The 11,938-nt window shown below is 43.1% G+C and overlaps 1 protein-coding gene across 3 annotated transcripts in view; it reads left to right on the forward strand.

Moving 5' to 3' along the window:
• Positions 1 to 9,643, forward strand: part of qrich1 (glutamine-rich 1) — a 53,351-nt gene extending 43,708 nt beyond the window's left edge. For all 3 annotated transcript variants that reach the window (XM_078210036.1, XM_078210037.1, XM_078210035.1), the window contains exons 7-10: positions 141 to 249; positions 2,078 to 2,229; positions 4,920 to 5,010; positions 8,825 to 9,643. In XM_078210036.1, coding sequence (XP_078066162.1) covers positions 141 to 249; positions 2,078 to 2,229; positions 4,920 to 5,010; positions 8,825 to 9,014 — 542 coding nt within the window. In that variant the 3' untranslated portion in view covers positions 9,015 to 9,643. The remainder of the gene's footprint in view (positions 1 to 140; positions 250 to 2,077; positions 2,230 to 4,919; positions 5,011 to 8,824) is intronic.
• Positions 9,644 to 11,938: the final 2,295 nt, after the last annotated feature.

The following is an 11,938-nucleotide window of genomic DNA, read 5'->3' on the forward strand; positions in this document are numbered from 1 at the left end:
AAAGCTAATTTAACATTTGGGGATGAGGCATTGGTATTTACCACCTCGCTGTGAGTTATTGCCAATTAAAGATACAGCACTGATTGCAAAGTAGTTTCTGTCAAGTCTAAAGGTAATGTAGCACTGTATTATCTTAATAGGTTATATCATCCCCAGCCACATCACAGAGGAGATGCTGTGGGAATGCAAACAACTCGGTGCCCACTCTCCTTCTACCCTCCTTACAACTCTCATGTTCTTCAACACCAAGTGAGTTTCCCTTTAAGTTACTTGAACCTGAAATTCTTAATGCTTGAATATTTGCTTATTCGAGATGCAAGGAACCCATATGAAACATTCCCTAGTTTTTCTCTTTCAGGCATTATGAACTGTTGTGTGTTTTATCTTTCTGTTTTTATTCTAAAGTAAGATGCAGTGTCTGAAGATTTCCTGTTTGCTAGTTCTACTTCCAACTGAATTATTTTTTAAACAGCACCAGAAGTGGAGGGTGGTGTTTTGCCTGATATTGGCCCCTTCTTAGTAACTGCAGAAAGTCTCTGAAATAATCCTGATTAAACTTCTCCTTGATAAAAATGAAGCTTTTTTAATGGTTCCCCTTAGTATTCACTATTTTTGTAATGTTAAACTGGATGGTGATTTAAAATGATTCTTTCCCCCCCCCCCCATTGTCCACATATTCCCATTCCAGTTGCAGAATAGAGTGGTAAGAAATGCGATTGATAATCCAAACCTTTAGCCTTGCTCCTCCTATAAATAGAAGCTCAGGTTAATCTGTTTTAACATTTCCTTTCTGATATTTTGAGTCCGTATGGTAGTTTGACAGTTCCAAATGTTTTAAGAACATAAGAACATAAGAAATAGGAGCAGGAGTAGGCCATCTAGCCCCTCGAGCCTGCCCCGCCATTCAATAAGATCATGGCTGATCTGACGTGGATCAGTACCACTTACCCGCCTGATCCCCATAACCCTTAATTCCCTTACCGATCAGGAATCCATCCATCCGCGCTTTAAACATATTCAGCGAGGTAGCCTCCACCACCTCAGTGGGCAGAGAATTCCAGAGATTCACCACCCTCTGGGAGAAGAAGTTCCTCCTCAACTCTGTCTTAAACCGACCCCCCTTTATTTTGAGGCTGTGTCCTCTAGTTTTAACTTCCTTACTAAGTGGAAAGAATCTCTCCGCCTCCACCCTATCCAGCCCCCGCATTATCTTATAAGTCTCCATAAGATCCCCCCTCATCCTTCTAAACTCCAACGAGTACAAACCCAATCTCCTCAGCCTCTCCTCATAATCCAAACCCCTCATCTCCGGTATCAACCTGGTGAACCTTCTCTGCACTCCCTCCAATGCCAATATATCCTTCCTCATATAAGGGGACCAATACTGCACACAGTATTCCAGCTGCGGCCTCACCAATGCCCTGTACAGGTGCATCAAGACATCCCTGCTTTTATATTCTATCCCCCTCGCAATATAGGCCAACATCCCATTTGCCTTCTTGATCACCTGTTGTACCTGCAGACTGGGCTTTTGTGTCTCATGCACAAGGACCCCCAGGTCCCTTTGCTCAAGCATGGAACATTTATCTTTGTGTGTGTGTTTTTATTCAACTTCACCAAAATATATTGACTTTTACAAGGGTTTACTAAATCCTAGTGTACAAAGTTGAGGTTGTATCATCCACTAGTTGGAGGAATACTACATGAATCGCCAGTGTAATAAGGTCCTGAAAAGTTGAGAACACAAGTTAGCAATGAGTTACAGGTGCACTTACTGCAAGAATGGCCATAAGCACAATGCGATGGTATGGACTGAGCTGACTGACCATGCTGATATTAGCACAAGAGGCAACCATAAACTGAGTAGATAGACAATATCTTTCTCCTCCTTTAGATAGAATGCTGAAGTATTTATCTTGAGCTTTGAAGACATGCCACGTGGACGTGATGCTGGTGAACCTTGACTTAACAAGCTTCTGATTGTGAAGCTAAATGGTCTGTTTTTTGCACAGCTCGCCTGTTTGGGGCAGAGGCTCGAGATGTTTACAGCCATGTGATTGTTTTCCTTTCCACTCAGGTACTTCCTATTGAAGAGTGTAGAGCAACACATGAAACTGGCATTCTCAAAAGTGGTTCGCCAGACAAAGAAAAGCCCTGTAAATCCCAAGGATAAAAGCACAAGTATTCGCTATCTGAAAGCATTGGGCCTGCATCAAACTGGGCAGAAAGGTAACAGGAAAATTGCTGCTGCTTCAATGTGTCGTTAATAACGTGGATTGAGGAAAAGATCTGTACTGTTTTTCCGATCCCCTGACTGGTTCTACTGTATCAAAACAAAGCTATTTTTCTATTTAACAATCCAGCTGGATGTTGAACATACAACTGGATCTGTCAGCGCTGAGAAACACATTAATATTTCAGATGGACCCCTTCTTGGCAAAACATTAACCTGTCCTTTCAATTGTTCAGTTTTCAGAAATTTAATGTTGCTGGCATAAATGGGTTGTGAAACAATCTCTGCGTGAGATATTTATTACAGGGACACTATCATTTGCAGCCACAATACTAAAGATTTGGAGAAAGTACTGAGATATCCTTAGGAATGTTCATGGTTAGTGGAGTCCTGTTTTACTTTGAGTGCTACAGAACTTTTAAAAAATAGAAACTAGAAGCAGCAGTAGGCCATTTGGCCCTTCGAAGCGTATTAAACATTTTATAGGGCAGCATGGTAGCACAGTGGTTAGCACTGCTGCCTCACAGCGCCAGGGACCCGGGCTCGATTCCCGGCTCGGATCACTGTCTGTGTGGAGTTTGCACGTTCTCCCCATGTTTGCATGGGTTTCCTCCGGGTGCTCCGGTTTCCTCCCACGCTCCAAAGATGTGCAGGTTAGGTTGATTGGCCGTGCTAAAATTGACCTTGGTATCAGGGGGATTAGCAGGGTAAGTATGGGGTTAATGGAGTAGGGCCTGGGTGGGGATTGTGGTCGGTACAGACTCAATGGGCTGAATGGCCTCCTGTAGTGTATGATTCTATGATTGAACATTTTGAGCAGAGTGCTGCCCTGTGATGCAAAGGGAGAAACGTTCTGTGGGAACACAGCGGGAAATGTCAGTACTGCTCAGTGTTTAATACACTACATCTGGTAGGAAAACATCCAAGTCCTTCCATCGCATGAAATACTTCTACTGCCCCTATAAATGCCGTTTGAGGGAAATTTGTTTGTGTGTTGCAGGTTCAAGACTAGAGCTTGAATGTTCCAGGAATATGCACCAACCTTGTAGGTTTGAAGGCACTGCAATGTAGAACTGATGGGAGGTTGGCCAGAGGAACATCAAATTAGTCAGATTAAAAACAAAATACTGCAGATGCTGGAATCTGAAACAAAAACAGGAAATGCTGGAAAATCTCAGCAGGTCTGACAGCATCTGTGAGGAGAGAATAGAGCCAATGTTTCGAGTCTGGAGGTACCAGAATAGGATTTCAGAAGCAGAGGAAGGGTGTTGGGAGCAGGAGAGTTGGTCTTTGTGATGGATTTATAAATGTGCTTCTTGAAAGGGTGGTGGAAGCAGTTTCAACAGTAACTTTTAAAAGGAAATTAGATAAACAGAATACTTAATGGCAAAACATGTTCTTTAAAAGAGCCAGCACAATGAGCAGAATGACCTCCCATCTTTCTACACTGTATACATCACCCCGTGTTTGCTGCTGTATGTACCTTCCACTAAATATAAGTCTTGATTTTAAAATGTTCCTCCTTTTTGTTTGAATCCCTCCTTTCTTTTCTCTCTCTCCCCCACAATCTCTGCATCTCCTCCAACCTCACAACCTTCCCAGATCTCTCTGCTCCATTTCTAGCCACACCCATTCCCAAATCTAATTCTTCCATCATTGGCTGCCATGCCTTCAGTTGCCTGGGTCCCAAGTTTATGGAATTTCCTCCCTGGCTGCAGTAAAGACGCTTCTTAAAACCCACCGCTTTGAGCCCTGTTCTAAAACCTCGTGTTCCTTGGTGTGATATATTTCTGTTCCTGGTTCTCATTGTTTACGAGGCTGGTGGAAATGGACGTGATGAATGATTTCCAAAGGAAATTGGATGCACGCTTGCAGAGCTACAGTGTAAGGTTTAGGATTTTGAGGTATAAAGCCCGTCTAATTGAAACAAACTGAGGTTTGAATTTCTGACACTAGGTGCTTTACATACAATAACTAGTATTTATGAATCAAGTGGAACTTATTAAGCACACTTTACAGATATTAAGCAAGAAACAGTGAAAATAACACCCAAGTTTCTCATCTCTCAAGATCGCAGGAATCTTCGGTGTCCTCAGTGTAATCAATATATGTCTGACTTTGTCTTTGAATTGATGTTGAACTGTCCTGAAGAATGAGATCCCAGAAACCAGGGTAACGCTGTGCCAACTAAAAATATCATAGAAATCATAGAAACCCTACAGTGCAGAAGGAGGCCATTCGGCCCATCGAGTCTGCACCGACCACAATCCCACCCAGGCCCTACCCCCACATATTTACCCGCTAATCCCTCTAACTACGCATCTCAGGGACAATTTTTAACCTGGCCAATCAACCTAACCCGCGCATCTTTGGACTGTGGGAGGAAACCGGAGCACCCGGAGGAAACCCACGCAGACACAAGGAGAATGTGCAAACTCCACACAGACAGTGACCCGAGCCGGGAATCGAACCCTGGAGCTGTGAAGCAGCAGTGCTAACCACTGTGCTACCGTGCCGCCCAAATATGATTTCTCCACCTCCAGTTGTAGAGATAGAGGGAAGCAGGAGAATGGGATTACTAGAAAGAGCTAGCACAGGTTTGATGGCGCTATGGCGTCTATGCTGCACTATTCAGTGACTCCATAATAACTTTAAAGCTGAAATCTTCCATTTTGACTTGTTTCAGTTACGGATGATATGTATGCGGAGCAGTCTGAGAACCCAGAGAACCCGCTGCGATGTCCCATCAAACTCTATGACTTCTACCTCTTCAAATGGTGAGAATATTTGCATTCTCGGTAACTTTTCAGAATATGGCTGTTCATAAGGCATAGAACGTTACAGCACAGTACAGACCCTTCGGCCCTCAATGTTGCGCCGACCAGTGAAACCAATCTAAAGCCCATCTAATCTACACTATTCTGATATCATCCATATGTTTATCCAATGACCATTTAAATGCCCTTAATGTTGGCAAGTCCACTACCGCTGCAGGCAGGGCATTCCACGCCCTTACTACTCCCTGAGTAAAGAACCTGCCTCTGACATCTGTCCTATATCTATCACCCCTCAATTTAAAGCTATGTCCCCTCGTGCTAGCCATCACCATCCGAGGAAAAAGGCTCTCACTGTCCACCCTATCTAATCCTCTGATCATCTTGTATGCCTCTATTAAGTCACCTCTTAACCTTCTTCTCTCTAACGAAAACAGCCTCAAATCCCTCAGCCTTTCCTCATAAGACCTTCCCACCATACCAGGCAACATCCCGGTAAATCTCCTCTGCACCCTTTCCAAAGGATAAGGTGGATAAGCTGCCACTGGCCAGTACTTTACTACCTTTAGTGACTTTGAACTGGGTCAGAATTATTAACATTCTCTTTATGCTTCTGACTTTTCACATTAGAAATATTCCTTGTTCAACATTACTAGACACTCTTAATCAAACCTGTTATCCCTTATAAGTGTTCCTTTATCTGTCTGATATCGGGGATAAGTGTAGTGAGACCGAGGCATTGAACAAGGGGACCCTTCCTGTTGTAACTTAATTTACTGGAATAGGTTGACTAGTGTCACGTGTTCAGATTCTGATTGGCTCAGACGATGAACCGCGAGAGGGACACCAAGTACAGGGGGTTATTATATTAATGCAAACATTTTTTCTTCAATGTGAAAAACATTTGCTGCCTCCATCCTAATCTCCAAAATCAACTTTATTTGTTAATTGGTTGTTCACCTTGTGTGGTTAAATGTTCCCAACAAGCCTCCTAAACCTCTGCTCGCATCAGACTTTATGCTAACTAGCAGCGAGCTTACCACTGACCATATCCATAGAATTACATAAAACAAAGACATAAAGCACAAAAGCAGGCAATTCAGCCTAACTTGTTTGTCCTGGTGTTTACACTCCCAAGTGTCTCCTCCTGTTGTAACCACCCTGTCTCCGCCTTTCAGCTTGTTTTTATTCCTTCTCTCGTGTTCTTTAGTTTTGTTTAGAAAGCTTCTAAGCTGTTTGATTCCAGCACTCCCTGTGGCCGTGAGTTGTGTATTACATCCACTCGATGCATAAAGTTAGAATTTTTATAATATTGATTTGTTGAGTATACGGCTTGTAGGAAGGGACTTAAGAAAGAAATTAGGAAAGCCAGAAGGGGTCACGAGAAGGCCTTGGCAGGTAAGATTAAGGAGAACCCTAAGGCGTTCTATAAATATGTGAAGAGTAAAAGGATAAGATGTGAAGGAATAGGATCTCTCAAATGTGAAGGTGAGAAAGTCCCATCAGCGGTAGAGGACTCGCCAACATTAAGGGCATCCCATCTTTTTAAAAGAAATAGCAGAGGTGCTTAATGAATATTTTACTTCTGTATTCACGGTGGAAAAAGACCTGGGTGGTTGTACTACAGGATTGAGGCGGACTGAAAAGATTGAGTATGTGGACATTAAGAGGATGTGTTGGAAATTTTGAATAACATCAAGATAGATAAGTCGCCAGGACCGGATGGGATGTACCCCAGGTTACTGTGGGAGGCGAGGGAAGAGATTGCAGAGCCTCTGGCGATGATCTTTGCATCGTCGATGGAGGCGGGAGAGGTTCTGGAGGATTGCGGATGTGGTTCCTATATTCAAGAAAGGGAATAGGGATAGTCCAGGAAATTACCGACCGGTGAGTCTAACCTCTGGTTGGTAAGTTGATGGAGAAGATCCTGAGGGACAGGATTTATGAACATTTAGAGAAGTTTAGAATGTTCAAAAGCAGTCAGCACAGCTTTTGTCAAAGGCAAATTGTGCCTTACGAGCCTGGTGGAGTTCTTTGAAAATGTGACTAAACACATTGACGAAGGAAAAGCGGTAGATGTGGGTTACATGGACTTCAGCAAGGCGTTCGATAAGGTCCCCCATGCAAGACTTCTCGAGAAAGTGAGAGGGCATGAGATCCAAGGGGCTGTTGCCTTGTGGATCCAGAACTGGCTTGCCTGCAGAAGGCAGAGAGTGGTTGTAGATGGGTCTTTTTCTGAATGGAGGTTGGTCACCAGTGGTGTGCCCCAGGGATCTGTTCTGGGACACTTGCTGTTTGTCATTTTCATAAATGACCTGGATGAGGAAGTGGAGGGATGGGTTGGTAAGTTTGCCGACGACACGAAGGTTGGTGGGGTTGTGGATAGGTTGGAGGGATGTCAGAAGCTGCAGCATGACATAGATAGAATGCAAGACTGGGCGGAGAAGTGGCAGATGGACTTCAACCCGGATAAATGTGTAGTGATCCATTTTGGCAGGTCAAATGGGATGAAGGAGTATAATATCAAGGGTAAGACTCTTAGCAGTGTAGAGGATCAGAAGGACCTTGGGGTCCGGGTCCATAGGACTCTTAAATCGGCCTTGCAGGTAGAGGAGGTGGTTAAGAAGGCGTATGGTGTGCTGGCCTTCATCAATCGAGGGATTGAGTTTAGGAGTCGGGAGATAATGATGCAGCTCTATAAGACCCTCGTCAGACCCCACTTGGAGTACTGTGCTCAGTTCTGGTCGCCTCATTACAGGAGGGATGTGGAAATGATTGAAAGGGTGCAGAGAAGATTTACAAGGATGTTGCCTGGATTGGTTGGCATGCCTTATGAGGATAGGTTGAGGGAACTCTGTCTTTTCTCCTTGGAGAGACGTAGGATGAGAGGTGACCTGATAGAGGTGCACAAGATGTTGAGAGGTATAGATCGGGTGGATTCTCAGAGGCTTTTTCCCAGGGCTGAAATGGCTGCTATGAGAGGACACAGGTTTAAGGTGCTGGGGAGTAGGTACAGAGGAGATGTCAGGGGTAAGTTTTTCACACAGAGGGTGGTGGGTGAGTGGAATCGGCTGCCGTCAGTGGTGGTGGAGGCAAACTCGAAAGGGTCTTTTAAGAGACTTCTGGATGAGTACATGGGACTTAATAGGATTGAGGGTTATAGGTAAGCCTATATATAAGCCTAGGTAGGTAGGGACATGACCGGCGCAACTTGTGGGCCGAAGGGCCTGTTTGTGCTGTATTCTTTCTATGTTCTATAAACTGTTTTGTATTTATGGCCCCCTAGTTTTGGGTCGTCCTACAAATGGAAACATTCTCACCACACCTACCCTGTCCAACCCATTCATTATTTTAAAGACCTTTATCAGTCAGCTCTGTGAGCTTCTTCCTTTTCTAATTACAGAAGCCCAAACCTGTTCAACTATTCTTGATGTCTGTGTATCTCATTCCTGGTATCCTCCTTGTAATATTATTTTGCACTCCCTGCTGCTTATATATACTGTTTTTAATAGTATGGAGACCGTAAATTAATCAGTTTAATCCCCCCTCTCCCGGCACTAATTTACTGCCAGTTATTATGAAGTCTGTTGTTGGCAAACAGAGCCGAGTACCTCACACCATTGGAGGGGAAACAATGTTCATCCCTTCCTGGAAGCCAGGCATTTTGTCGTTTATCTGCTGAACACACAGTCATTAACACGTGGTAAAGCTATTGCACTAAATGCAATAAAATGGAAACCTGTGAGGAACATTTCTGTTAAATGATGAGGGAAGAATTCTGCTTTTCCCAAATAACTTGAACTAATATTTTGTTTAGTCCCCAGAGTGTGAAGGGCAGGAATGATACCTTTTACCTGACACCTGAGCCTGTGGTGGCACCAAACAGCCCGATCTGGTACTCCACACAGCCAATCAGCAAAGAGCACATGGAACAAATGTTGACTCGGATTCTGACAGTGCGAGAGATCCAGGAGGTTTTTGCCATAGCTGCTGCAAACCTGCACTAAAGCCTGGCTGGAAACAGAGGGGAAAGGAATGCACCTTGTGCACTACGCACAACGCAAAGATCGCTCAGCCACATATCAGTGCAGCTTCAACAAAGTCTTTGGAGGTTTCAGGAAAGTGTCATCGGATGTATATCTGTGGATAATATAGTCTAATCTGGTTTCGTCACCAGATACAAAGAGTCTGGCAACTACTTTTCTCAAGTGGGCGATTTGATTTTGATTTTCTGTTTTGAACCTGTAGCAGCATTTATTTTGGGGGCAGAAGGTCCTGTTGACATTTGGAAACCCCTGTTATAAACTCCAACACACAAGGACTGCCAAAACCCTCAGGGTGAACTCATCATGTGATTGGTGTGAGACAGACTTGTAGTAATCTTTCTGCCAATTGCTGGCTTAAACCGGGCCTCCACTGAAGAAAATTTGACATGAAAAGGAGAATGAAAAGCTGATGAAGGTTTATAAAATTAAAAAGTTTTTCAATACTTAAAAAAAATGATGTTTTTAGACAGTGACGAGAACTACAGACTTTCCACACATCTGGTCTTGTGTGGAGGTCTCTACTCCAGACACAGTGCACAGAGAAATTATTGTAATATACATGTGTACCATTATAAAGAGACCTTTCTGTTTCTCTGTATTTCTGTTCTGATAGTCTGTACAACACAGCAAGCAACTCTTTCAGCCTAGGATTATGCAAAGAGATTTCATTATGACAAAATGAAGTATACATTTTGGGAAAGAGGGAGGGGTCATCTTGCACTTGCTCATTTCCTGTGTACAGTGTGGTTACCCTGGCAGGCTGATGGTATACCATTGGTATACTTGTGTTAATCGTTAAAACTCAAAGTGAAATGAAGTCACCCATCAGGTCAAATCATTTCCATTACTTTCCAGTCATCCGTTCCAGTCCACTAGTTGTTTCTCTCTAATTCTGCCCTGGTTACGCTAAGGCACTCTAGATAGCTGAAGATGTTGTAACATTATAATTTAGTAATTTGGCATTAATCCTAGTACTGTATTTATTGTGATATTTGAATATCACGGTCATGGTGTAAAGATACAGTATCTTTATTTTGAGGAAAAAATGATTTTATATTTTTTTTGCTAGGAGATAATTTGTTATTACTATATTGCAATATTTGGAGTGTCAGATGGTCCAAAATTTGTAGTGTTTCCCAATTCTATACAGGGTTATAGAAGTTAAATTTCAGTCTATGCCAGTACTGTGAAACTGGTCTTGATGACCATAACCCATGATGTAGGAAACAAAAGCTGTCAAACTAATGTGGTTTGAATTGACACGAGGCTTAGCTGATCTAGTTTTAAGCATTAAAGATGCAGAATGTGTGAAGATCCATGTTTCGGTTTGTCTGTTAGGAACACACTTTGAACCAAATGCTTTGGTACAGAGCTGAAATTTGTTTTGCTTAGTTGTGTTTTGTTCTTGGTATGACTGCATGCTCAGATTCTAGTCATGATGTGGAGATGCCTGCATTGGACTGGGTGAACACAGTAAGAGTTTTAACAAAACCAGGTTAAAGTCCCAACAGGTTTATTTGGTAGCAAATGCCATTCGCTTTCGGAGCGGAATCTTGCAGAAGTGAGATTGTGCAAGTCCAGGAGGCAAGCTGTGGGGGTTACTGATAGTGTGACATAAACCCAGCATCCCGGTTTAGGCCATCCTCATGTGTGTGGAACTTGGCTGTCAGTTTCTGCTCAGCGACTCTGCGCTGTCGTGTGTCGTGAAGGCCACCTTGGAGAACGCTTACCCGGCCTCTGTGCCCTGTTTGAGGGCAGATTTCCACTCCATCTGACGAAGGAGCAGCGCTCCGAAAGCTAATGGCATTTGCTACCAAATAAACCTGTTGGACTTTAACCTGGTGTTGTTAAAACTCTTACTATGTTCAGATTCTAGCAGGAGGTGAGTTTGTTTAGTCAAACAAGCGAGGGGAGGGGGTGGATTTGTTCAACTTTTTAAAACACGGTTTGGTCATGCATTGTCAATACCTGTCCAGCAGCACCACAGATTCATTTGGATATGTGCATCGGATTGGGCAGAGATTGGGGTATCCTTCAGGCTCACCCTCAGAAGGCAATCTGAGTGCCTTCCAATGCTAAGATAGTATCTTAGTCTATCTTAGTTATAGACTGGTGGATGATGTGACAATCAGGGAGTAGAGATCTACATGCCTAGTGTACTTACCACCAGGAGATGTGGGTATTGTCCCAGTAGAGCACCCTGCTTGGATCTGGAGGACCTATTTCCAAGGTTCTGCTACAGCTGTTTCTCTAACCTGCCTCCCCTCCCCTCCCCCACTGACTAAATCGATGCTGGTATTTCACAGCAATGTAATTTTTCATAGCTCGTGAAAGTGAGTCTTTCAATCAAATATAAGATTTTTTGGAGAAAATGGTGCTTTTGACTTTAAAAGAATTATGGTTTTGCATACTGGATTCTGGAGGTTAATGGAAAACCCGCTGAAACTCTCTTTAAATAGCGGTTTATTGATGAAGGAGTTGCTCAGTAACAACACATTCCCTGAGTAATCAGCCCTGACTGGGATCAAAGCATGGCTGCTTCTATCTGACTCTTCTATATAAATGTTTGCATTGCAGGTAATTTCTTATTCTGAATTTATTCAGCTTTATATGGAGAGTATAGTGCCGTTGAGATTGTGATGTGTGCGATATTAAAAGGGTTGAGTTAAAGTTAGTAACATTAATTGTATTGAAAGTGGACTTGGAAATGAGACAATCAGTTCTATTGTCGCAGTTATTCTGAATGTTATACACTAATATCTATTAGCAGCTTGATAAGTTTATTCAATTCGCCTTCTGTTTGTACTTGATAATGTCAAGGCCCAGGAAGTGAAATCTGCAAATATCCACTGTACATTTCCATTTGGTTCAGTGGGAGGACCTGC

The sequence above is a fragment of the Mustelus asterias genome, chromosome 3 (assembly GCF_964213995.1).
Source record: "Mustelus asterias chromosome 3, sMusAst1.hap1.1, whole genome shotgun sequence".
Classification (NCBI taxonomy): domain Eukaryota; kingdom Metazoa; phylum Chordata; class Chondrichthyes; order Carcharhiniformes; family Triakidae; genus Mustelus; species Mustelus asterias.